This window comes from Xiphias gladius, chromosome 8 (genome assembly GCF_016859285.1).
Source record: "Xiphias gladius isolate SHS-SW01 ecotype Sanya breed wild chromosome 8, ASM1685928v1, whole genome shotgun sequence".
In the NCBI taxonomy this organism is placed as follows: domain Eukaryota; kingdom Metazoa; phylum Chordata; class Actinopteri; order Istiophoriformes; family Xiphiidae; genus Xiphias; species Xiphias gladius.
This window is the reverse complement of record NC_053407.1, coordinates 5,595,227-5,621,304: the sequence shown is the minus strand read 5'-3', so window position 1 is coordinate 5,621,304 and position 26,078 is coordinate 5,595,227. Positions and strand designations below refer to the sequence as shown.

Genomic DNA, 26,078 nt, shown 5'->3' with positions numbered 1-26,078 from the left:
CAAAAAACGTGTAGGAATGCCTTGGAGGCTTTAGCAAGATGCATCTTCTGCTACCATTTTAATATTCTGTCTCTTTATGCCAAAGCCCCAACTTGAAAAGTGCTGTTAAGATTCTTTTTTTTTTTTTTTCAACTCTGGTGTTTGGAGAGTGATAAAAGCTGGGTAGGAGGTCCATCCAATTACCATGTTGTAAACAACTTTGACATCTGTTGAGTCATGTCAGGCTCTCTAACACTCCAATTCAGGCTAAAAATCTCAATCTCACACAGTCCACACAGCAGGCTAATTTTTACCAGCCCAATCAGCCTGTGATGCTTTTTATAAAAATTATTAAATATTTAAAGAGTGGGGAAAAAAATCTCATGATAGTAACTCTGTTTAAAGAAGTACTAAGAACTTTTACTTAAGTTAAAGTACTTAAGTAAGTGGAACAGTGTAAAAATAGTACAAGTAAACATTCTGCCTATAAAATATAGAGGAGTACAGATGTATTATTAGCAACATGTGTTCAAATAATTAAAATTAAAATTAAGCTATTCATTATGTAGAAAAATTACCTCAGTATTGAAGTCCATTTTCAGCCAAGAAAAGAAAAAAAATTCATGAAAGTTAGTCATAAAAATAAAAATATTTATGGTAAAAACATTGATCTCATAACTCATAAGTACCTCATAATTTTGAGTTACTATTACATAATTTTGGCTTGACATAGTAGTAGTCTTTTATTGTTATCATGCTTATCATAACTTTTCAACTATTTTTTTTTTTTAATTACTTGGCCATACCATTTACCGGGGAATGGGACACATTTGTCTGCATCCTACCTTGTTATTTACGCTGATTAAACAGTAGTTCTTAATATAAAATATCAAAATTGCTACAAACTTTGCCCAGGAGAATTGTTAATTTAGCATTTTCTTAAAATGTCTTATGAAATAACATCCACACTATGGGAATCTGTCTGCAGTCTGCATTTCCTTTCGTATATTCTGATTGTGTAATTAATAATTTGACTCCATACCATTTGAAACTCTCTTACCATTATTAGCTTTACTTTGTTATGCTCCTTTCACTGCATCACTCATGCTCATTATTGTGTATTATAAATTACATCGACTTATTGTATTTCCCTCTCTCATCAGCCTGTGCTATGAAAACATGGTGGAAAACTGTACTATTATATTCTACTGTTTTTGTATTATCTTTTTTTTATGTTTGCATGTGCTAAACATCCCAATAACAGCTGGTCGTTCTTATTCTGGTAAGTTGCTTTTGGTCCATCAATCCAACAGGCAAACTGAAAACAAAACCTATTTTCTAAAAAAAAGAAACAAGGACCTTTCTCTGTTATTTGCTGATGAAGCTAAACCAAAGTTCAGTTCCTGAGTGGATTGATCTAATAACTGCAAGAACTTTGACCCTGTGTTTCTGATCGTTGGTACGTGTTATCATTTTCTCTGCCAGCCTGTCCAGGGTTTTGACTATGCCAAGAAGCACATGGGTCGAACGGGTGATGAGGCCATCTCAGTTACCAAGGATACACTGGTGTTGGGGCTGCCCGTGCGAGATGCTCCATTGTCACTGTCATTGGATAAGAAGGTCCACCAGGATGGGACCGCCAGTAAGAGGCCTCCATCTGCTGACATACACAAAGGAGGGTAAGACAGTTACCGACTCATTAGTTTGCTTGCATATTTGCTTTAATGTGTCCTTGATTGATTGTTTTTTGGAGCTTTATATTTATTAAATTACATATCAGGACAATATTGACCTTATATCCAAATTTGGATATCAGCAAGTCAGTGTAATTCATCTCAGATGTGTAAGATGATACAATTTCAGTTTGTTGGTGTATTTGTTTCTTTTTGTTTTTTTGGTATGGCCCTGGGGATGGCTACTTAAGTCTTTCAGCTGTTGATCCACTACTTTGGTACAGACTGAAACATGTCAGCAATTAATGGATGGATTGCCATGAAATTTGGTACCGATATCAATTGTGTTTAGTACTAATTGGCAATGTTGGCATGCTAACATGTAAAACTAAGTTGCTAAAAATGGAAACATTTACTGCTAAATGGGTTCATAAGAAAAGCAATGTCTGAGTTTGCAAAAAAAAATTTCAGGAAAAAAGCAGCAAAATAACAGCAAAAGAATTACCTCGTGTTGATCTTTTGGCTGAATTTTATTTACAATCAGTAAATTGACAAATCTGCTGACACATTTTGAAATGAAGCCTTAATCAGAGCAAAATGTATATGAATATCAGCATCCCGGGATTGAAACTGTGTTAAGTACAGCCTCACAGAGCCTCTAGTGTGGCTGTATTGTTGATTGTAAATCTAATCTAAGGAAACTTTAACCTGAATTTAATCTGGTGTGGCAATTTGGTCAGATATCACACAGATAAAAAATACATATGTACACACATACCGCACATACATATATGTTAGATTTGTAAAAAAATAATGATAATAATAGAATGATAGTAAAAAAAAAAAAAAACTCTTAAAGCAGCATTAATCAGTTTTTTTTCAGCTTCTTGGAGGTAGACCTAGTTCATAATAGGCTGAATATCACACACATTTGACATATTAAAGTTCGACATGTTATTGCCCTTAAAGTTGTTAGGGCTAACCATAGATTGTATACAGTCAATGTGGCAAACATCTTGGAAAACAATTGCCTATTTACACATCCAACACACATCGGGAGACATTAGCACTTATTTGGAGTAATGTTTCTGACCACCTGACATACTGTATGTAAGCCAAAAATTCACCTTTTTTTTTAGCTATGTTTTCATCTCCAGTAACTGTTCAGAAACGTATCTGGCTGTTAAGCTACTAAATTCTCCACTATGTTCACAAGCTAGAAGCTAACTTTGTCTGTCTGCCATTTTGTGCTGGGCAGACAGTGTATAGCATGTTTATCAGAAATTTTCCTGAGAATAAGCTGCCTGCCTCAACTAGAAACAAGGTTTATGAGATTGGTGAAACATAACCAAAACAATAAAGCTGTGGGCCGTAAAACCAAAACAATTAGGTATAATGCTCCGTAGAGTGAGAGAAGTGGCATTTGTCTGTGTGTTTGTCACTACAAGTGACTCCTTTTCACATGACACACAGTCATGTGAAAGGTTAGCCATAGTTAATGTAATTAGTTAATGTAATTAAGCTACTGAATATAATGAATTAATACACACCAAAAACAGTTTTGTGAATTAGCTTTGAAAACACTAATTTGTAAGAGTTTTTAAATATCCGACCTAATCATGTTTTAAAAAGTCAATTAAATGGTTTTGTGCCCTAATTTGGTTTCGACACATTTTAGAACACCAGTTTACATATTTAAAGACAGACTCCAGTCTCCAAAATTTTACTTAACCCTAAATTGTGATGACTTTCATGACACCAACAGTTGACTAGGAGGAAGTTTGGGGATTATGGTTTGCTGTTGGCTATTTGAACAATTGTGATAGGTGCCATTCATAGACAGAGGCAAATAGAAGAGATCGCTTTCATCACACATCATAAAACACAATTCATGACAAATGAGAATGTTTTGTCTAAGCTTATTTATTTATATCATCACTAGAAGATGTAATTCTGCACAGGTAAAGAACTGTAATTACAGACAGATCAGACATACTGTTCCCAGCTGGCAGCCTTGTGAAGGGGACCCACAATGTTCTCGAGCAGCTGTTTCAGTCAGTGAACAAGTCAGTGACAAAACCCAGAGCTTTTCAACAGGACTAGACATCAATGTTTGTTTGTGCATCCTAAATGTTAAGCCAGAGAGAAGCCAATAGTAAGCAGTGTGACAGATTGACATGTTCTGAATACAAGTCCAGTGTTAACAGGGAGCTGTTCTGAGACAAAGAGAAAACACATGTACTTACAGCAGGAAATTTGGATGTAGCAAAATACTACTCTAGGTTTTCAGAATTAGTGATTTTAATAGTGCTGAGTTTAACACTGATTTCTGTATGTTTTGTTAGAACAAAGAAGAATCTAGGGACATAAAGGCACCACATGGAGTGTTTTATCATAATTTAAATAATTGCCACATTACTCCACATTGACACCTACTCTGATATAAATGTATATGACTGTGTCTCTCTTCCACCGATGAACAGGATATAAATCAAGATTTGGAACAAGTTCAACTGCCAGTTTTGACACCAGAGGTTTTAGATAAAAACAGCCAGAAATTATCGACAAATTTTGTAAGTGAGGTACTGCTGTGAGTGGTAATTATTGTGGATGATGCACATTACCAGTTTAAATGATTCAGATCTCATGATGGATCTGCTGGACCTGATCAAATTGGCTGTATAATTTAATGTGAAAACAGGCTGGCCACTGGACACTGGAGTGTCTTGCATCCTCCTCTATTCATAAATATTGCACTGTGTAGCAGCTGTTAGTTTCCATTTAAACAGCCTCAGCCACTGTAGCTTCTTGATTATGTCAATGTCCAAAATAACTGTCCCAATAAAATGAAATATAAGTTTTAGTGAGATTTTTGAACAGACATGTAAAAATATGTCTCAGAAGGGGTGGAGGATAGACTATTTGTAATGGTCAACCAATGTATAAGCACCTAATTACATAGAAGAAATTGAACATGAATACACTGAACACATACATTTATTTAGATATTAATAGATAATGCCCTCTACACAGATACAAACAACATCTGAATTTCTACAGTAATTGGTTTTTTTTTCTTCTGTCACTTGAAAAAAAATTGCCACAAAATTTTACACCACTTGTTTTTTGAGTCATAGCTCAGGCAAATCCAAACACACAGCCATCATACACAAATTGATATGATCATCACAAATAACTCTTTACAGTCGTGCCCATTTAGCATTAACCCCACACCTATAAATCTGTTAAAATCATATAATAAGGGTGATTATTTCAGATTGGCCAAAATGTAGACAAATAGGTAATATGCTAAAAACACTAATGTGAAGTTCATTTAAAGTTCAGGATTCAGACATTCAGCGACATTTATCCTCAATACCTTTTAATCAGTTTTCACCAGATTTGTTGGGCAGTGCAGGTTAAAGGTTGACTGATGTTGCACAGCTAATATTTTCACATTATAATGTTAAACTCATGTTACAAAATGGCTAAGAGAATTTTATGGATTTTTGTCAGTAGCTTTCTGTTTTTCATAGAAATTTCAAATTAACTTCTCTGGACCACCATTTTGAATTTACAGCCTCCTGTAGTAATTGCAGTATGGCTCAATGATTATGGCACATGTTTTGTCTATAGCTTTTTCAAATTCGATATTCAAATTTGGTTTTCTTCCCATAATTTCCACAACTCAGAGTGTTAAAGAAAAATCACACAGTAATGCTCAATGCAATTCTGAATTGTATTTTCTGACTGTTGAACAGTGGGAACCATTAGACAGTTGTTATTCAAACTAAGTTTCTATTCAGTTCCTGCTTTATTATTTGGTTTAGTTACTGTAGGTGCGTAGTTAAAATATTATAACTGTTACTTTGTACATTTTGAGAATTTAGTGTGCAGATAATTGTGTACAAGAAAATGTACACAAAGCAATTTGTTTTAGATTTCAGAAGAAACAAGATAGTAATACAGTAACAGAATGTCAAAACTAGCATGAGAATGTTACATGATTTCAAAGTTAATAGAAGTTTTATTATTACAGATTAGAGATTTTTAGAGGTCTGTGTGTAGGCGCCCAATGTCTCATAGTCCGTCCATGGCTGTAGGATAATTGGAGCAGAGTCTACTATTAAATTTAACACTTTTTTTTTTTTTTTTTTACAAATTTTACAAATGTGATGAGAAAAGATTCAGCTGTTCCATGGTTTGTGTTCCACATTTCTTTTAGCCACTTTTCCATTATTTGTATTTGGTTTTTGTCCATTACTTGTAAACACACTTACATAAAGACCAATACATTACATGTCTTTGGCTTGTTAAGCAGTTTCAAATCATGCTTATTTTATTAAATGCTCCATTAATGTTATTTTTAAAAACTGAAATAAAGTGCTGTCAAATGATGCCCTTTTTGTGTACACACTGAAACTGACAAGCCCTCCCCTCTCCTCTCTCCCACACCTCCCTCTGTTGCCTTGGCTACTACAGACGGTTGCCAAGCGAAGAGGACGGCTCGGTGTCAAGTAACGGCTCAGGCAAGATGAACACCAGCAAGAGCTCATCAGCCCGTAGGACGGTGACTGGCAGCAGTGGCAAGAATGGCAAGGAGGAGTTGCACAAGAGGAGCAACAATGGTGAGGAGGAAGAGGAGGAGGAGGAAGAGGGGGTCAGCAAGGAAAGATGGAGTGGGGTAGAAAGAGAGAAATACGATGACATTATTACACTGACGAGAATTTGATGGAGTAAAATGAGAAGGTATTGAGAGGAGGACAAATGGATAGGTAGAACATAATGTACATATACAGGCATACAGATTTGTGCCCACCACAAAGTCTGCCATTGCAATAAAAAAGTGTATGTGTGTTTCACTAAAAGTAAAACACACAAACAATAACCTAACCCATGTACACATATTCGCATACTGTGATATTTTACCCAAAGGATAGTTAGTATGAGCTAATGAAGTCCAGAAAGACTGATCACACTCATATATACAGTGACGCATCCTGCAGCATCATGTAACTGTCAGTGAAGACACATAGCACATACTCTCACGTCTCTTTACTCACACACTCATACACACGCAGGGGATACTGCTGTTAGCTGAATGACAAGAGACATTTCCCATGTTTTTTATTTCAGGTGTTTTGAGTTGAGTCACCGTATTCCAGGATGCAAAGCTGAAAATGCTGCACACATAAAATCCAGCAGTTGGCAGTTACTTTTGGGTAGAATCACAGAGGAAAGACAAGAAAGTTGGTGGACACAGATGTGACACAATATTGTCATGTTCGGTGTTCAAATCCATACAACCCATAGCATATAGTTTGTCTATTTGAGAAATGACTAATCGCTAAAAGGGGGGGGCTTACGGAGGGGGCTGTAACTACTAGCTTTATTATTATTAACATTTCAGATACATTCCAGAGCACACAGGTGTTGTGCTCATTGGTGGCAATTTTCATAGTTTGGAGAAACAATAGGCCTTTGTCATGTTAAACAATTAGCCATGTCACAGTAGTAAACCACAGGTGTAGATGGCTACCTAGTGGAAAAAAGGCCACTAAGAAGAAGAACTGGTGAAATAAAAAAGATTATATCTCTGACCCTACTGCATTGTTTTTGATTTTGTTTTTTTGAAACTTTCATTCATGACTGCAATGCAAAGAGTTTTAGTGTTTATATTCCCAGTATCCCCTATGTCTGCATTAGTATATTTTCTGTATCTGCATGTTCAAATCATCGCTTAAGGTAAATCACATTTACAGTATATTCAAAGATAATATGCCAATGATTAGAACTGCACCTTTCCACCAAATGAACTCCACATCTTGCATACACATTTTGATAACATCAATTTTAGGGAACTTTGGGATCTTGACTAGTTTATTAAAATATACTTCAATTGGTGCGAACAGTGCTTTGCTGCTAAACATGGAAAAAACAGAAAAAGAAAAAAAATCCAGGACATGACTGCACAACACTTTTCAACCAATAGTGAGTCTTACTTGTTTACCTGTTGCATGGAGTAGTGTCCATCTATGTAGCTCCTTCTATAGTGTTGAGTGAATAGATTTTACCAAAAGAAAAGAAAAAAAAGAAATGAAAAGATTCCTACTCAGACCCAGGATCATAGGCTGAAGATGCTTTCATCTACAATACCAGTTATCACTGGTGGCAGTAAATGTACCGCATCTTTGACATGACTTTTTCAACAGATTACCAGGCATATCTTTTCCCAGCTCGGCAGACTCACAATTGGTTGCATAAACATTTCTCTGATCACTGATAACGCTGCAATGTTGCTTCTGTTCAGTGGCATTCTAGGACACTGTGATTTTCAAACTCTTCTGCATCAGCAAATCAATTTTCACAGTAATTTGTGTGATTTATAGTGTTTATGCAAGCAAATGAATGAATACCCGGAGGGGAGGAGAGGATGAGTAATTGTTTCATTTTTTCACTACTGTTCACATAGAGCCAGAGATGGGCAGAAGTAATGTTTTCAGAAGAAAAAGAGAAGGAAGGGGAACTCGAGCTCTGTTACAGAAAATGAAAGATTAATAAAAGTGTAAATCCAAAGAAGGATCATATACACAAAATCAAATAAAATTCAATCAAATACAGTACAAAATAAAAGATGAAAAAACCCAACAATTATCACAGGAATAAAAGAATTCAGATAGGTGGAGAGATGAAAACAGTTATCGATAATCTTATTTATCTGCATTCACAACTATTTAGATTTGAATTTACACCAGCATCTGTTATTTAAGGAGCACTATGGTAAAAAAAGGTCACCAATGTCTTCAATGGTAACAGACATCATATTCTTTAGTGCCAGTGTGGGAACAGCTTAAAATTAAATCAGATGTATAATAGTGACGTGTGCTTGTGTGTGTGTGCGTGGATGAGGGCAAGTACTTGGTACATGGTGGATATTTTTTGAACATAGCTGTGCTTCCACTGTACTATCAGATCAACTTAATCATGTTGCAGCTCCATGTTTAATTTCTTTATATTAACAAGATTCGTGCTGATAAAGGTGGCTGTTATAAGGAGAAAACATTTTAAACTGTTTGAGGACATTTTTAAATTAGTGTTTTTCATTTACCACTAATATATTATTCGTAAGATTATTCAGGATCAATGTAGTATACCTCATAGTGTGACAGTACACTATGACGAAAGACAATTGTAGATCATTTTTATAGCAATTCCCCTTTAATAGTTACCATGCAGAGAAATGGGAAAGTTGTAAGAAGAGGAGGATGACATTCAACAAAAGTGCTGGTATAGATCAAACTGACTTTCAAATTGATCTTTATCCTCAGATTAATCCTTGGCCTTTCTCTGTACAGCTAAAGGTCAGTGACACTTGTGTTTCTGTGATCTGCAAGATTCAAATGAGTTATACATAGACATAAAGCAGTAAACAGTCACAGTATTTGTCAACAAGCAGTAAAAACTGAAACAAGGAACAGTGTATTCTAACACCACTCAGTCATCTCAGAAAAACACTTGACAAAGGCCAATGTTCGGCATCTGTTGTGATTGTAGTAGAAATTTTGGCAAACTTTCATGGCCAGTGTTCAGCGTGCATGTTATATAAATGTACTGTCGTGGTTTCCAATCTGGTTCAAGCCTCTGCTGCTTGTTACGCTGCCTATCCTGATCTTAACTGTCATACTCTTATAGGCGGTGCAGGAAGAGCAAAAAATAAAGCAGGCTGAGCTCCAGCAAGGATGAATGGTGACAGTGTGGATTTGGAACTGAGTTAATGGCAGACTGTTGTAGCCCTACAATGAAGCAGTCTGCCATATGATGTCAGTCAGGCTGTGAGTCACAGTGGACCCAGTACAACACAACACTGTCCATCTGCTGCTCCCTACAATTATATACAGGCATAAATACAGAGAGCTGCATATAATAGCAGCAGTGGAGATGCCATATACAGCTAATGTTTTCTCATCAGGTAAAACAACATAAAACTGGACTGCGTTGTGTTTTTTGAAATCCTGAGCAATGACACCTAAAAAAAATTTCTAACGTATTATTGCTCTAACCTAGTTGCCATGACAACTACTAAATGTAACATTAGAGATAAAATGAGACAAATGTCATTATTTTGGAGTGTATGACAGCATTGTAAGGCCAATGGAAATAACATGGAAATAACAGGAAACACCAAGACATACAACTCTGTCTCACGAACACAGAGTTGGGTTCATATTTGTTTGCTATCTTTTCTGTACATTTATCATTTACTAGGGCCAGGTAGTGTCAACAGTCCCGATACAGTACGTGAGTTACCATACTTTTTTCAGTACCTTACTTCAAAAACACTAACATGTTTTTCCTCAAACCCTTTTTTCATTTGATGAAAGGAACGAAAAGTTTCAAGTGTTGAATATTATATATACACGGCAAGTGGCAAGCAACACTAATCACCAACTAACAGCTAAACCAGCTATCAATAAACTCAATTTAAATCTCAATTTGCAGCAAAAATATAAAAATTAACAGCAAAGATATTCTGCTCACAGCTTAAATTTTGTATTTGAATTAAAAACTAAACACTCATGGACAAATAGTGTCCAGTAGTGCTCTCTTGCCGGGAGTTAGGTGAGAAAAATGATACAACTCTCATATCTGTTTGTTCATGTAAGGCATGGCCAGCTTGGTTTAGCACAAAGACTGGAAACGGGGAAACAACTTGCCTGGCTCTGCACATAACCATAATTTGTCGTTCTTACACTTCAACTTTTGTATAGATTAAACAAACAAGATATAATCTGTTAATAAGTGAGCTTCAGAGGTGTTGGTAGACAGATGTTGTTACCTTTGGATAGAGCTGGGCTTACTGCCCCTGTTTACAGCCTTTAGGTTAAACTAAGATAACTGGCTCCAGACTGTAGCTTCATATTTATCACAGAGATCTGAGACTGATATTGATTTTCTTATCTAACTCTCTACCAGAAAGCAAGAAATGTAGTTTATATGCTCCGTAACAGAGGGCAGTACACTAATTTTAGACCCAAAATGTGCCTTTGAGACCTAAAAGGATAAAATAGATTAATTTACAGTATGTTCAAAGTTGCCGTGATTGGCTAAATTTGCAACCCTTTTCCCATAATTTGACAATCATACTCAGAGGACTGAACAAAATTGCCATGTGAATTATGTGGTTAATGGTATGTGGTAATGTGGTTTGTGACAATTCCTATGACTGCAACATCACAGCCTCCTGGAAGCACTATCACCGTCTGCTTATTACTAACCTATTTGTCTCTGTCTTCTTCTCAGACCCATATGGCGACCGTTCAGGTTCTCTGCGTCTCATCACCATTAAACCCATGACAGCCCAGCCAACCTACTCCTACCCCTCCTCCTCCTCCCACAGCCAAGACTCTGTGGTCCTCAATGGGGAGGTGAGTCTACACACACACAACCATACTGTATACATAATGTATACACACCTTCAAAGCTTTATCGCACTCAGCTTTGAGAGGAGTCTGCAGTGTTGACAGTACAGGACAGAACAAAAACAAGAACATCATCATCATGAGTCACACAGATAAATATAGTACAGCAACATTCGGTTGTCATGTAGTGTGGCAGATATTTTTCAGTCATATTCCTTGGTTCTTGTTTATGTTTGGAACTGCTGATGCTTTACATCAATGATTGCCAAACAGGGGTACTTATACCCCAGGGCATACTTCTGCAGTTGCCAGGGGTACTTTGAAAAATTGTGTTGTACCTAAATTATCATTAAAATATATACCCACATATTAAGTAAGTTGTAACACCAGAGCACTACATGTTGTAACTGAGAATGCATGATTAGTTATCAAGCCGTCCGAGAAGTCGCAACAGTTGTGCTAGCTAAAAGTATTAGATAAATAATTGTAATAGTTGCTAAAGTAAATGGTTGAATTAGCTGAAGGTAATGGTTAAACAATTGAAATAGTTATCTAAAAGCAATGGATAAATGGTTAAAATAGGTAGTTTTTGTACTGTATGTTCAGTGGTTTATAATTTATGTTATGTATTATGTTATAATCAATAGTGTCAAATAACATCCAGTTTAAAATCAGTGAGCCTACTTCAGATGCTTTAGTTCATCTGTCAGGGTATATCAGGCAAAAAAGGTAGGGAACCACTGCTTTATCTTACATTATTCAGTTTCAGGCGCCTCTTATCCTACTCTCCTTCTACTCTAGTGTTATCATATCATCTTCGCCGGGACACATTGCACTGATAAAGAATTTAGCTGTTTTTGCTACAATCACTATGCCCCCTCTCCTCTCTCCTCCTCTAATATCTCATCCTTATTGTCACTTTCCTCCCACCCAACCTGTCATCTCTCACTCTTTGCCTCCCCTTCCTCCTTTTCCCCCATCAACCTCACTGCACCTCTCTGCAGCAGGGACAGCTATACACAGGCTGATGATAAATTATTTGTAAATCTATTAACATAAGACTAGAGGATTCCCCTTGGGGGCTCTCTGGTTTCCCAGTTAGCTGCAACTGACTGGTATATTAGCAGACAATATCATGTTTAGGGTGTGACACATTTTCTGATTATCAGGCTGAAGGGAATGTTTGTTAAAACACACTGTCTAAGAAAGAAAGGAAAAGTTTTCAAAAATTAAGCAGTTCATCATAAAAAATTAAAACACAACTCAGTTGGTTGCCTCTAAGCATACGGAGCCAAAAAAATATGATTACTTGAATTCAATACTTGAATTTATTGTTTGCAGGCAAACCATGGTGGGTTGAAGCAGAAGTCTGACATCGAGCACTACAGGAACAAACTGCGCCAGAAGGCCCGGAGGAAAGGCTATGGAGAGTTCTCACTGTCTGAGAGTGGCAGCCATGGTTACAGTCACCGTGACACCAGGCGTAGTCGGCACGACATTGGGGTGAAGGAGCCAATGACCGCAGAGGAGAAGAGGGCCTCATTTGCAGGATGCCATAAGAGGTATGGTAGTAGGCAACGTGGATTCCAAAGATACCAGAAAAATTTGAAGTTATTTAATTTGAGTATGATTAAATGAATGATTTCATCAAAATATAAGAATGTCTCTCTATTCTGAGCTTTTTTTGGCCTTAACTACACTACAGATGGTTAAACAACTCAAAATGGATGCCATGGGACAAAATCTCACCAAATGTGTAATAGTAGTCATGTAAAAATGCTTGACAATCCCAAAATTAGAGGATTAGACTTTAGCATCAAAGCAGAGTCCTGTTTGATTATGGAAGCCCATGAAATTATTCTATTTTTGTTACATTTCATTTCATCATTATTCATTATTAAACCACTGACTGGTACTGTTAGCAATACCAGTCAGTTTTTGAATCACTAATAATAAAGTAATAAATTGTATTTTTTCCAGCACAAATTATAGATGTACTGTTGACCTGTTGCTGTAGAGCATAGTTGCTAAGCAACACATAAGGAGCGAGAGAGTGGTGAGGGATGATTTTTGGCACATTAACATTTTACAGTTCACACAGATACATGCCTGTTTTGCTTCTGTTTGTCACAAACTGATTTAACAAATTTAACCTTTACACATTTCATGAATCCTTTTATTTGCTGTTCAGGCACAGAAAAGCACTTATTTGCTTTTTTTACTGACCCTGACCCTAACCCATTAAGCAGCACCAGGGTTTTTATGCAAAAAATCTTTCTAAATCATAAAGTTCTTTTACATTGGAGAAGATAATTTAATCTGCTCTGATTGAAACCTAAAATTTTTCCTTGTTTGCTTAAATTAAATTCTGCTTTGGGTCACTGTCCATTTTAATGATTTTATACAGCACGTAAGCTGCAGTATAGTGGGGGGAGGATGATGAGATAAAATTTAAAGAAAATGAAAATCTTTTAAAGCATACAGGTGTCTCAGGTGCCCTGAGCTGTAGTTGCAGTGTTGTGTGCTTTGTCTTACACCTGTCCATCAGGTACTCCCACCCACGCGAGCCCTCCTATTGGAGCAGACAGTCTCTGAGCAGCCCAAGCCCAGTGGAGACGGAGGTGGACCTGCTGGTGCTGAGAGAAAGATCAAGAAGGGGCATCCGTAACAATGGCTATGATGTGAGTAAATGGATAACTTATGGATGTTCAATGTTCTTTATAGTATTTTAAAACGCTGAGCCAGAAATAAAGCCAGCAGAGCACAATGGAACATATCAGATTCATTGATTTGGAGCAAATACCTCTATAACCCTTACTTTTTAAACAGGACCAAGGGGTCTGTGAGTAGAGGATGTGAAGGATTATTGCTACAAAAATTCACAAAAATACCCATCAGCAAGACTATGCAAAGCTTTGAAGAATTTTTTAGGTTGGATCCTGCAAAAAACTGTAATATAGAAACTCAGGTCCAACCTTTGACCAGGTTGAGTCATACAGAGAAACGATGAAACCTTGGATGAATCCTTCCTCTTCCAAATGGGTCACATGATTGTGGCAAAGTAAAACTCTGCCAGTTTGTCAAACTAATAAAATAAAATGCTTCTAACTTAATCCTTTCTTTCCCTCCTTTACTGAGCTCACCCCTAGAGGATTAACAAATAAGGCCAAAACTATAAACCTTCACCAAACAGAAAGATAAAGAAACAGAGAAAGTAAGAAGGAAAAGGAGGAAAATGACAAAAAAATTAGAGAAAGTGTGATTCCTTAATTTTAAAGACAGCAAAAGATGGAGAAAGGAAGAGAGATTGAGAGAGAAGGAGATAAAATGGGGACAGAAAGTGTGAGTATGAATAAACCCTCTTAATGCTGCTTCTCTGCTGCATCGCAGTAACAGCAGTGACCATGCTGAATGTCAATGACTGAATATGATTATAGCCTATTCATGGATTCAGATGGGGGGGTCAATAGCAGTTAATAGCTTTGGATGCAGCAAACCGTTTGAAATGGCAGGACAACGTGTTTGTGTATGAGCATGTTTGTGTATGTATACAGTAGGTATACAGTATATCTTATCAGTTCGGTTTTAAGGCTTCAAAATTGTTGCTATAACTAACCCACTATATTCTGCATTTATGTTTGGGGCTTTTGGTTTGGGGTTATAGTTGATTTGCCTGCTTCATTTGTGTGTGTATGCTGTTTTGTATAGTGTAAGTGTGAGTATGCAGTGTGTTAGGGCTGGGTAATGATTTAACACTATCATTTATCAACTTTAAGTGGAGTCCTGTTGTGATGATATGATCAGTTTTGTTATCTTACTACACTATTCAGAGCAAATTTTAATTAAAAAAACTGACAAAATGAGTTACTGATGTTTTTGTTACATGCGTCTAAAGAGTTTTCACTGACATATCAATTAAATTAATAACCATTAATTTAATTATTAGCAATGTGATTTTTCATACATTTAGCATAGAATGTAGTATCTATCAATACTGGAAAATGTTCTTATTGATATTTTGATAATAATTTCATACATATTATGCAGCCCACAATTTAGTGTGTATTAGATCTTACATGTGTCTTATAGAGCAGTGATTCCTAATTACAGGTACTTTGTACCCCAGGGGGCAGTTACATGGGAATATTGTGAAGTTAAAAAAATTGAAATTATTATTTGTTAAAAAGAGATTTATTCACATATTTGTATTTTGGAGGAAAGTAAAACCACAAGTAGTTTTATAAACGTGAGAGGTGTGAGGCTGATCTGATGTTTATCATCACAGCAACAAATAAAGAGCAGCCTTGACAGGCTGACTGCACATGACAGCCCCCAAAAAAAACAACTTTCGTTGTAACACATGTACACCAAATGTTGTGATTAAAAGTATATGAAATGTTGTAAATAATCAAGCAGTGAAGATGAAATATATACTGCATATACTGTATATCAAATATGCATGATGTGTGTTGGTGGGGAATTCACCCAGCTTTTCCAAGTGGTAGTAGTACAACTGCGAACTTGACCAAACCTACTGAAAAAAGAAGAGAGCATCAAGCCTAAACATCGATCACTTTGTCTTGTGTGGAAAACTACTGTGGTAATATCAACTCTCATATGATTAATAGTGTTAAATTAAATAGTTTAAATATTTGAAACATAGCAGATGGTGTTGTTGAAGGGGCACGTCAGACAAAAAGGTTGGGAACCATTGTTATAAAGGAACAAACTGTCCATGGTCTTAATAAACTCAAAAAAATAATTGAAAAGATATACTCTATGTGTCACTTTAACTGATGTACTGATGAAGTTGCATTGCAGGAGAACATGCTCCATAGAGGGTACAGGAATGATGATTCTACTTAATGATAAAGAGAAAAAATGTGAAAAAATTGATTGCTTAGTTTAGATTCCCTTACTTAAAATGGAATAGGCAGGTACTGCTGCATTTTCTGTGACCTTCTGCTCCTGACCGTCTTGATGACAAACTTTCATGAGTTTATGTGTTTTTAAGAAACCAGAAGTTCATACAGTAGGTGGTCACAGATGCTGAATTGATCTATCAGGAACACTTGGACTTAAGTGTCCATATCCTCAACACTTAATGGACAAACTGATGAAAGCACTGTTCTCTTGCTGACTGAGTGTCTGCTCTTTCCACAGGGTGAACCAGAACCATTTGAGGAGACCAACGTGGACCGTCTGATGAGCTCTCTGGATTACGGAGGTGGCTCTACTGGCACCGGGAATGGCAGCTTGGGGGTGAAAGCTCACCGTGGTTCCGACTCTTCCACACTCAGCTCTCAGCCATCCATTGACGAAGTCCGCACACAGATGCACATGTTGCTAGGCAACGCTTTCAGCCTGGCACCTCCGGACCATGACCCACCTTCCCCTCCAACCAAGTAAATTCATATTATTAAGAGATTGTTTCTTTCATAGCACATCTGCATGAATCTGCATTTACAGTATTGTTTAGGAAAGAAAAGAGAGAGATGACATCACAGTTTGAACTCAGTGAAAGTGAGTACATCCCAGTCCCAAGTTTTTTTTCAGAAAATAGACCAGATTTGTCTGAACATGTCTGCTTCTTTTTTGTTAACTTTCCCGTCTCTCATCAGCAGCCACCACCATCACCACCACCATGCTCGCAGCGCTTACAACCCCTCGCACACCAGCCATTACAGTGACGGGGTGACCAGCGCCCCAGGGACCATGAACCATCCCTGTGGAGGCAGGCAGAGGAGTACGGGCTATGAGGATATACACCAGTGCAGCCTACCCAAACCGGTAAGCACTAGGAGGATTTTAAAGGCTCTGTCACCCAAATTACAAAAAACTTGCCTGTAGTGGTATTTAACTATGCAGATAGTTGTAGTTTTACTTGTCCGAGATTTGAGTTTTGGAGGACAATGGGTTTTCATATGTGGTACTCACAGTATTGAAAAATGACATTTACAAAACTCAACAGCAACATATTTCCAATTAAAACCATTCACACCAAGGGACTTAGGAGAGAAACATACATAAGTATTAGCAAGAAAATGTACTTAAACCTGCATTAAATATTTTTTTGGCCACTTAAGGACATTCATCAACTGTAAACATGTTACTGACATTTTATAACCTTACAAAGTTGTTATGGCCGCAGAGACTGTCGGTCAAACTGACAAGCAGTTGCTTACAAATCCAGTTGAAACAGTAACATTAGCATTTGGAGTTTTGTTGGTGTCCACCTGACAAATGGAAGTCCGTTATGCACTTTCTTTTTAGATGGGTTTTACTCTCTACCAAATCCTGAGGGAAATAATTTGGCTCCAATAACTAGACTACCACTATGTCCACCAGCTAGTCTCTAATTTTGGCAGTCATTTGGTACTGGGTAGGAAGCATACAGTGGGTTTTTAAAGCTTTTTCACAGAAAACAGCTGCCTGCTGTTGCTGGAAACAACGCTGCTGAGAGCAGTGAGAATACACCAAAACAATAAAGCAGTGGGCCATAAAACCAAAACAATGAGCTAAAATGCTTTAACACACTGGATAAGCGTTTTCTGTGGGTTCACCTCTCACTGACATCTTTTACATTACATGTAGTCATATAATCCACTGCTAGTAAAAACCATGTAGAGCCATGTAAGTTGAAGGTTGCCTAATAGTGCTGGTAAATTAATAAAGCCTCTTGGAGCCTGTCAAGGTCATGTATATTTTATTTTTATATAGATTTTTGCAAACATTGAATAGATATCTGTACACAGGGTCATTCAAGTTGTATTCTCTAAAAATTCTCACTAAATTGTGATTGTGCGCTGAAATATCCTGTAAAATATTTGCACACAAAGACTTGAACAGAGAGTTTGGATGTTCAAAGAAGCTGCTGTTACTGCTGTCAGTGTTTGTGTTGCCAACAGCTGATCAGCGAGGGAGAAGCTTTAAAGAGATTAAAGCAAGACTGAGGACTGAACACCCGCCAAAAAATAAAGTTGCCTTGTTCAGCTTCAATTTATAGGTGCAGTAGATCCTCCATGTTGTGCTGTAATCAGGCAGCCATCTGATTCTCTAGCCATCTTTATTTGTCAATACTGGTTTATTGTTCTTTCAACTTGTATTTTGGCTTTGGCTTAAGGCTGTATTGTATGTTCTGTACTTATACTGTTGGGTCCAGGTGCTAGTACGATAGAGTTCTAAATTATACAGTATTTGTGGTTTCTGCAGGGTTTCCGGTTCACTCAGCTTCCTGATATGGGCATTGGTTCTCCCCCACCACTGATCCCCTCTAGACCAGGACCTCCACCTGGGACCTCACTACGACGGTACCACACACACTCACAAATATAACCAATACAGACACTTGAATGAGAAAATATATTAAAAAGCATAAAAAAGAAAAAATGTAAACAAAGTAAAATAATTAAAAAAAAAAGGAATATTCTGTGCCCTCTGTAAAAGACCAGATATAGACTGAAGTAAGTGTTCTGGCTCAGTTAGCAAAAAATCCAATTGAGCATGTAGCCCATAATTATATTCAGAGATTTAGAGATCAAAACTAAAAAAATTGTTGATGTTTGGCATTAAAAAGCATTCCTGGATCACCTCTCAGCCAATTAAAATTCAGCTCTGGGGATAATCACTGTATCAGATAAAGATATAGATTATTAGTGGAGAGCGCATAGGAGAATACAATCTGGAAAAAAGCATCAGAATACCAATCAGCATCATTTGAACTGACTGCCCTATACACCCACTCTTTTTTTGTGCCTCTCATTTCTCTCTCTCAAGCCCATATGTTAGTCTACATCGTTTGAACCAAGCAGCTTCTTCATTTAAATGCTGTTGCTGTGTGCACTCTGTTGCTGGGCACTTTAGCACTGCAGAGATTGATTGACTTTGCTCCTGTTTTGGGGTTGCATGGAGGAGCATGTTCGCCATCTAGTGGATGAACTGAGAAGATAACACAATGCTGAAAACTGATTGGAACAAACTCAACGCCCTGCTGGAAAATGCAAAAATGTTAGCAAGCCACTGATCTAATAAGAATATATATTTAATATATATATAATTTAGATATGGATAATTTCATTTAGATATAATTAGGACTTTATATCTACAACAGAGACAGCTATGCTGATTTTATAATTCTCTAATTATTTCTAATATAATTTTGAACCAGAACTATGGGTGTGTGACCATTACTCTTGCTATAAAACCAGAACTTAAATGTTTTAGTAGTTAATCCCTCAGCTTTTCATACATCAGCTCCTCCTTGCCCTCAGGGAAGAAGACTGCAGCATTTTAATTCCTATTTAGTATGCACTGTGAGGCATTTGTGTGCACATTGCATTATGGTCCTGAGCTCCTGCAATGACATCTTCTGTCCTGCTGTCCCCTAATGTAGTGTAACATGTACAATAGCCAGAGCTTCAGCAGAGGAGAGGAGGATGCTGCAATGTGCAGTTTAGAAGAGGTGGAAACAGATAATCAAGAAACCTGTCACACTGAAAATGGAAAATTCTGGTCTGCACAGACAACGTGACAAAGCTCTGGAACACAGGCATACCTAGGATTATTCAGACATTGACGTCATGAGTTTAAGTAGGGTGGCTGTGGCTCAGGAGGTAGAGCAGGTCGTCCACTAACTGGAAGGTCTGTGGTTCGATCCCTGACTCCTCCAGTCCTCATGTCAAAGTGTCCTTGGGCAAGATACTGAACCCCAAATTGCACCCGATGTATCATCGATTTGTGAGTGTGAAAGTGTGTGTGTGTGTATAGAAAGGAGCGCTATATGAATGTGTGTGTGAATGGGTGAATGTGGCAGTGGTGTAAAGCGCCTTGAGTGGTTGATAAGACTAGAAGAGCGCTATATATATATAAGTGCAGTCCATTTACCAAGTACAAAAATGTCCTGAAATTTTAACCAGACATCAAAAGGAAAGTCTCAAAAAGTTTTTATTATGGTGATTTTTCATATTGTATTTATAGGGTCAACTATTCACTTGTATTGTCACTTGTATTTTTCACAACATGAAGGTCCAAATGCTGTTTCTCTATACTATCAGGAGTAAACTTCTGATAGGGGAAAACTGAATCATTTATTCACTTTTGCTGATCTATATAAAAATATAAATATTAATATATTCACTTTCAAATGATATATGTACTTTAAATAGAATGAGACGTGGCATTAGAATATCGATTTTTGTAGGTTGTTATTCGTAGTAAACTGTGTATCAAAAAACATGAGTCATTTTGTCCCTTTTGACATGAACTTAATTTATAAATGATTAAAAGGAATTGCGATTATTATGTGTACGTTTGGTTCTCACTTTAATTTGTCTATTCAAATGGGGCATTACCCTGACTGGGGTGCTTTTCATGGCAGGGATGCTTATTACGGCACGAGCACTGCCCGTTCTGAAGGCGGGGCTCAGATGCTCTCTACTCGTCATCTTTGCTAAGTTATGGATCTGAGTGACTTTTCATAGTAAATAAAGTGTGCATACAAAACATCTTCATGATAAAAAGCAAATTATCAATAAAGTAATAAGTGTACATAATCCTCCATGGTTGCAGTTAATTAGCTAGCCATGCTACTGCTGCGCCTTTGACAATCCTTGGTATGATGTTCTTCTTCTTCTGTTTAGTTTAGCAGCGGTTGGCATCCATAAATGTTGCATTACCGCCATGTACTGAAAAGTGCTTGGTCCTCCTGCATTTGTGAAAATTGTGTGACACAAAATCGTACAGTAGGACAGTCTCAAAACAAATAGGTTGAGATTCACAAATACATTTCGATTTAAAGACGCTAAGTTTATGTTTATGTTTATGTAATGATGATATACAAGTTATAAATTAGAGGCACAAATATAACTGCTGTAAGAAGCATGCTAATTTGTTGAATAGTTTGCTGATGGCAATATATCAGGTTAACATCTTTCCCTCCTCTCCATTAACAGTTCCACCCCTGATATTAGTTTGAAGCCCTGTGTGTCAGAGGCCTCAGACCTCCAGGCCCAGCAGCACAATGGCGCCCCCTACCTGCCGCTGTCCAGGACCCCCTTCCCTGCTGTTACTGTTGACCAGTCCATCACCACCTACTCAGGTAAGACAGAATGTTAAGTTGTTGAAATGGAGACAGAGCTGTGGTAAGGGAAGTTCAACAACTGGCTGAATACATCTTTACATCTCACAGGAAACCCTATAACAGCAGTCTACGCTATATCAGCCAACCGCCCGGGTTATTCAGACTACTTTGTCATGTCGCCGCCGTCTTCATACCATAGCCCATCCTGGATGTCCTACCCACCTGAGCCGGAAGACCTGCCAAGGCAGTGGAACGACACACCGGTGAGACATATTGTACATACTAAGGTCCTCTATGATGTAGTTTAACACTGTACTTGATGAGCTGTGAACACTTTCTGTTAAGACTATTTTTCCAGTGTGTGAGGCAGTTCGTCTATTCTCCCCGCAGAACTCACGTCACCTTGAAACCATATGCTGAAGTTGTCTGCTTGTGACACTGAGTGGAAACTCCCAAAAGCTTGGTGGGTCAGCTCATCTCATCATGCTATTATACTGTAAGGTGTCATGTTTGTTTAAAGATGAAGGAATTTTGTGTAACTTGTCGTCTTTTTGAATATGTCATTTTACAAGGTGAAATATAATTTATATTTATACCCAGTAGATGCTGGGTACTTGTATTGAAAACATCTGACAACTTTAGACTATTTGTTTTTTGTTTGTTTTTTCCAAAAATGTAAGATTAAAATGTAAAGGCATAACTGTCTGAAATAAATCGCCATCTTTGCCTAAATATTATTTTGGTCTCAGGCAGGGTTACTGGCAGGAAATTGACTCAATGCACAGAAAGGAAACTGATATTTCACTTAAAGCTACTATGCTGTAAAGAAGTCATGTCAAGTCAAGAAGTCATGTGAATCCCACTGATTCTTTCTGGAAAATTACCGAGGATTCTGTTCTTGGGTCAAATACAAAACAAGCTTTATAGATTGCAGAGTTTTGTATGTACAAAAAAACATATAGCATATATGCAGAATTATACGCCTCTAAACATGTTTACATGGAACACAACCTGCATTACATATACTATATTCAAATTTAATGATTTGACTAATACCTGAGTAAACAGCATGTGAACCAAATGTCTCCGTGTTACAGTTATAGTATGATTTTCATCATGTAAAACTGCACTCCAGACTTTAAACCACAAGTTTTAAAACAAAAACATGTCAACAGCACCACAGAAAAGCTTTTTAATGTTTTTGTAAGACCAAGGATAATATTTCACAAAAGGTGAGTACAGATGATTAACAATTGTAGTCTTTTAACATATTACTTTAAATCAGAATGTTTTCTTTGTTGATTTTTGTTTTCCTGGTTGAAAAGCCTTTGGCTAGTTATTCCATCCAGACAGCAAAAATATTATCTGGTTTGGGGTTCACCAGGCTGCAGGTGAAAGGCTGACAGGATCAAATGTTTGCAGTGGTGCTCAGAGCAAGGCTATGGTATACCTGGAGGGATATATTCTGAAGTCAGTTAACTACTGTATTTTGTGGTATGGTAGATGTGGCAATAAAAGTACTAAACTGTATTTACATACCTGCCACATCTACCATACCACAAAATACAGTAGTTAACTGACTTCAGAATATATCCCTCCAGGTATACCATAGCCTTGCTAGTCAGTCACAATTGCTCCTGGAGCTTCTCTGTGTTTTCTCTCTGCTGTTCTGTTTACTCTCCCTGACATTTTCTTTACCACTGTACACCATTTAATTCAATAAAAAGCTACTGAAAAGGGAAAACAAGATCTCCAAGCTCATTCACTAATGGGAAAGTAAGCTCAAACAGATGTATTCATACCATTGACTGCTTTCTCATAACTGTCTGCAAACCATTGCTCTTTTGTGGAACACACCTAATAAGTTACGATTACTCTTTTATTTTGGACTCTCCAGCTCTCAAATCCCTTGAAGATGAGCGCTGTCAAGAATGCTTTCTACTGGTCAAGAACGCAAATTCACACATCAAACAGATCTTTATACTGAATAGATACAAGAATAATCACAATTAGTAGCTGCTGAGTGAACATTGAACTTAAATATGTAATTTAATGTCGGGTCTGTCTTATATGGTCACTCTCTCCTCCTGCAGGTGTCTCTCTGAATGGGCAGAGGACCACCTTCTTACAGAAGACTTTCTGGAGGTTTATCACCCCTCTCTCACTTGAGCCCGCCTTCTTCCTGTTTGATTCATTGATCACCAGTGGACCCCCTCTGCCCCCACATTAACCCCCAATGTCCCTCTCTTCACTGGCTTGGCCTACAGCTATCCACTTTAAGCCCATTTCATCTTCAGCTCAAAGCATTTCTCATCCCCCAGAACTCTCCTGCCCTGTAAGCCCTTTCACCTTGTCAAAGCTCCTTTTCAATCTCCTTAACAATGCAAATGCTCAGCCATAATTCTCTCTTTCTCTGTGTTCTATCTGCTCCCTGAGCCCCTGGCCTCACTGGCCCTTACTGGCCACTCTGGGCCCATATTCACTATCTCTTCGTAGACTGCCTCTTCTGTGGTGAACACCATTGTACAGCCAGAGGCCCCTCACACTGCTGAACTGAACTGAACTGAACTGAGCTGAGATGAGTTGTCTGAAGCTGTACTGTGCTTCCCTGCCTAAAAGCGTGCGTGCACAGTGTGGATGAACAGGGTGAGTGCAGTACAATGTGGCATGCAGTGTGATAAGTTCTCTGCCCCAGCAATCATCGTGCAGTAATTGCCATCTGCCCAGCACATGAGGGTGTGCAGCACTTCGTTATCAGTACAATGGTGCCCCAGACACGGCCAGCAGTCTACTCCTCTGAAAGCCAGGATTGCTGGACTGACTTAAAACTGTGCTTTTTTTTTATGAATCCAAATTCCTATGTAAACATTCTACAGATGGGTAATATGTGTGTTTTAAACTTAGCTGATAAAAAATATCTAAGGAAAAATGAAAAAAAAAAAAAAATCTTGTCTTGAGGTGTCTCGATTTCAGTTTTTGGATATTTATGTGCTTTTGTCTTTTACTTTTGTGCATTGATTATTATCAATGGATTACTGTACAAAAAAGATTTAGTGAGTGTTTCTCTTTCACTCACCTTATCTCAAGGCAAAAAAACAAAACAAAACCATTTTATGAAGCAGAGCAAATGGTGGCTTAGTTATTTGTGGTTATGATGGCAATTCTGTACTTTTAAAAACAATTACTTTGTTTTTTCCTTATCAGATTCAGCAATGAAAAGAAGAATCAGTCACTGTGTTTTGTCAATCATCTGATTATGAAGTTTTTGTCGGCTAACCATTAGGCAGACCTGGGTCAAATATACACATTAAAATCTTAATTACATTCAGTTTTGTGATTTGTGGCTTTGCTGTCACTCCATGGGTTGTTTGTTCTTCACAAAGGGCAGATATGAGCGCCTTTGATAAAAACATTCACAATATGATGAGTTGGATTAGAGGTGATTTCAATTCTGGTTTGACTCAGGTCTGTTACAATAATGTGAACATACCAATATTCTTAGAAAAACAGTACTTTTACTTGAAAGGTGTCTGCTGTATTCTACTGTATAAGGAACTTTGACTTTTGGTTATTTTGGTCTTGATTAAGATGGATGAATATTTGGTCTCTGGAATATGGAGTAGTACTGTTGAAGAGACTTGCTGGGCTCGGATGAGCCATATATATAATGATTAAATGTATTACTGTATATAGCAGATGATTTAACAAAGATTTATGCAAGTAATGTGGGAGGGAAACTTTGCTTGACATTATTCTGATGCCATTTTTCTTCTTTTTAGTTTCACCGAGTTTGTGAAGGACTGTTTTTGAAACTCCTTGACTTTCTGTAGGATACATAAATCTCAGTATCATCTTTATCATCTTGTTTCATAGTGTTACCAATGCAGAACTTAAAATATTACAGATAACATATTACAAAAGAAACAGATGGAGAGTTCAGAGTGATACAAAGCAAGAAGGCACATGTCGAGCAGATCTAACCCTGAATTTACAGTATTCCTTAGGTTTAAACAAAACCTAATATAGACATAATAGTAAAGAAAAAAGTACATTTTAGTACAAAGAATTTCAGAGTCTAAATTATATTTAGCCTAATTTTTTCTGAGGGGACCTGGAAATCCATGAGCACACTGCATGTGTAGGCTTATCATAATTTAGATTGTACCAAAGGAGATTATAGCCATATATTAACTTCCTCAAATGGACATGAAACAGCTAAGATATACAGTGTTATGCCAACAGTGGCAAATTATACCAAATGAGAGTGTATTAGATAGTTAATGAGGCAAAACAGAGAGATAGTATAGATAGTTATGAACGATAAATACAGGAAGTATAGTTTAAAATGAAATGAGCACTTTTATAAAGAGCCCATGCTATAGCAGAAAAGAGCAGAATCAATGCAAAAATGCAGTTGTATAGCATAAAATATTCTGATTTTATAAAGGTACAAAACATTTCAGAAATCCTTTCATCTAACATAAGTACATAAGTAGAAGGCTGTACATGCAAAATCAGAGTAAAAAGGTTTTTAAATATCCAGCTAAATAATGATACACTTTTTTCAGACCTCTAGACAGGGCTGTAGCTACAGTTAAAGACACAAAGGATGTGGATGGATGTGCACAGCATTATTTTAGGGAATTTGAAGGTTTTAATGACTAGAGGAGGAATGTACACTACACAATAACACAAAAATCAAGCATAGTGAAGTTGTAAAGCCAGGTTCTTATATTTTTAAGAGTCAAAACTCTTAAATTTGACTGTTGTAGGATAAAAACATAAAATATGCCAGCTTTGAAACAAAAGTGATATAGGGAGAGAAAATTTACAGATAATATATTTTGAAAATTAAAGTAATATACGGAATGTGAAAAAGGACATTTTCAGACTGTTTTGGTGGCTGGTCAAAAATTTCTTAGGGGGGTG

At 37.2% G+C, this 26,078-nt stretch overlaps 1 protein-coding gene across 1 annotated transcript in view; it reads left to right on the top strand.

Moving 5' to 3' along the window:
- kiaa1549la (KIAA1549-like a) overlaps nucleotides 1-23,711 on the top strand; it is a 59,231-nt gene extending 35,520 nt beyond the window's left edge. The window contains exons 13-23 of the mRNA XM_040132194.1: nucleotides 1,465-1,658; nucleotides 6,135-6,280; nucleotides 10,953-11,077; nucleotides 12,413-12,633; nucleotides 13,620-13,752; nucleotides 16,235-16,476; nucleotides 16,696-16,861; nucleotides 18,284-18,381; nucleotides 21,022-21,167; nucleotides 21,258-21,412; nucleotides 23,646-23,711. Coding sequence (XP_039988128.1) covers nucleotides 1,465-1,658; nucleotides 6,135-6,280; nucleotides 10,953-11,077; nucleotides 12,413-12,633; nucleotides 13,620-13,752; nucleotides 16,235-16,476; nucleotides 16,696-16,861; nucleotides 18,284-18,381; nucleotides 21,022-21,167; nucleotides 21,258-21,412; nucleotides 23,646-23,711 — 1,692 coding nt within the window. The remainder of the gene's footprint in view (nucleotides 1-1,464; nucleotides 1,659-6,134; nucleotides 6,281-10,952; nucleotides 11,078-12,412; nucleotides 12,634-13,619; nucleotides 13,753-16,234; nucleotides 16,477-16,695; nucleotides 16,862-18,283; nucleotides 18,382-21,021; nucleotides 21,168-21,257; nucleotides 21,413-23,645) is intronic.
- Nucleotides 23,712-26,078: the final 2,367 nt, after the last annotated feature.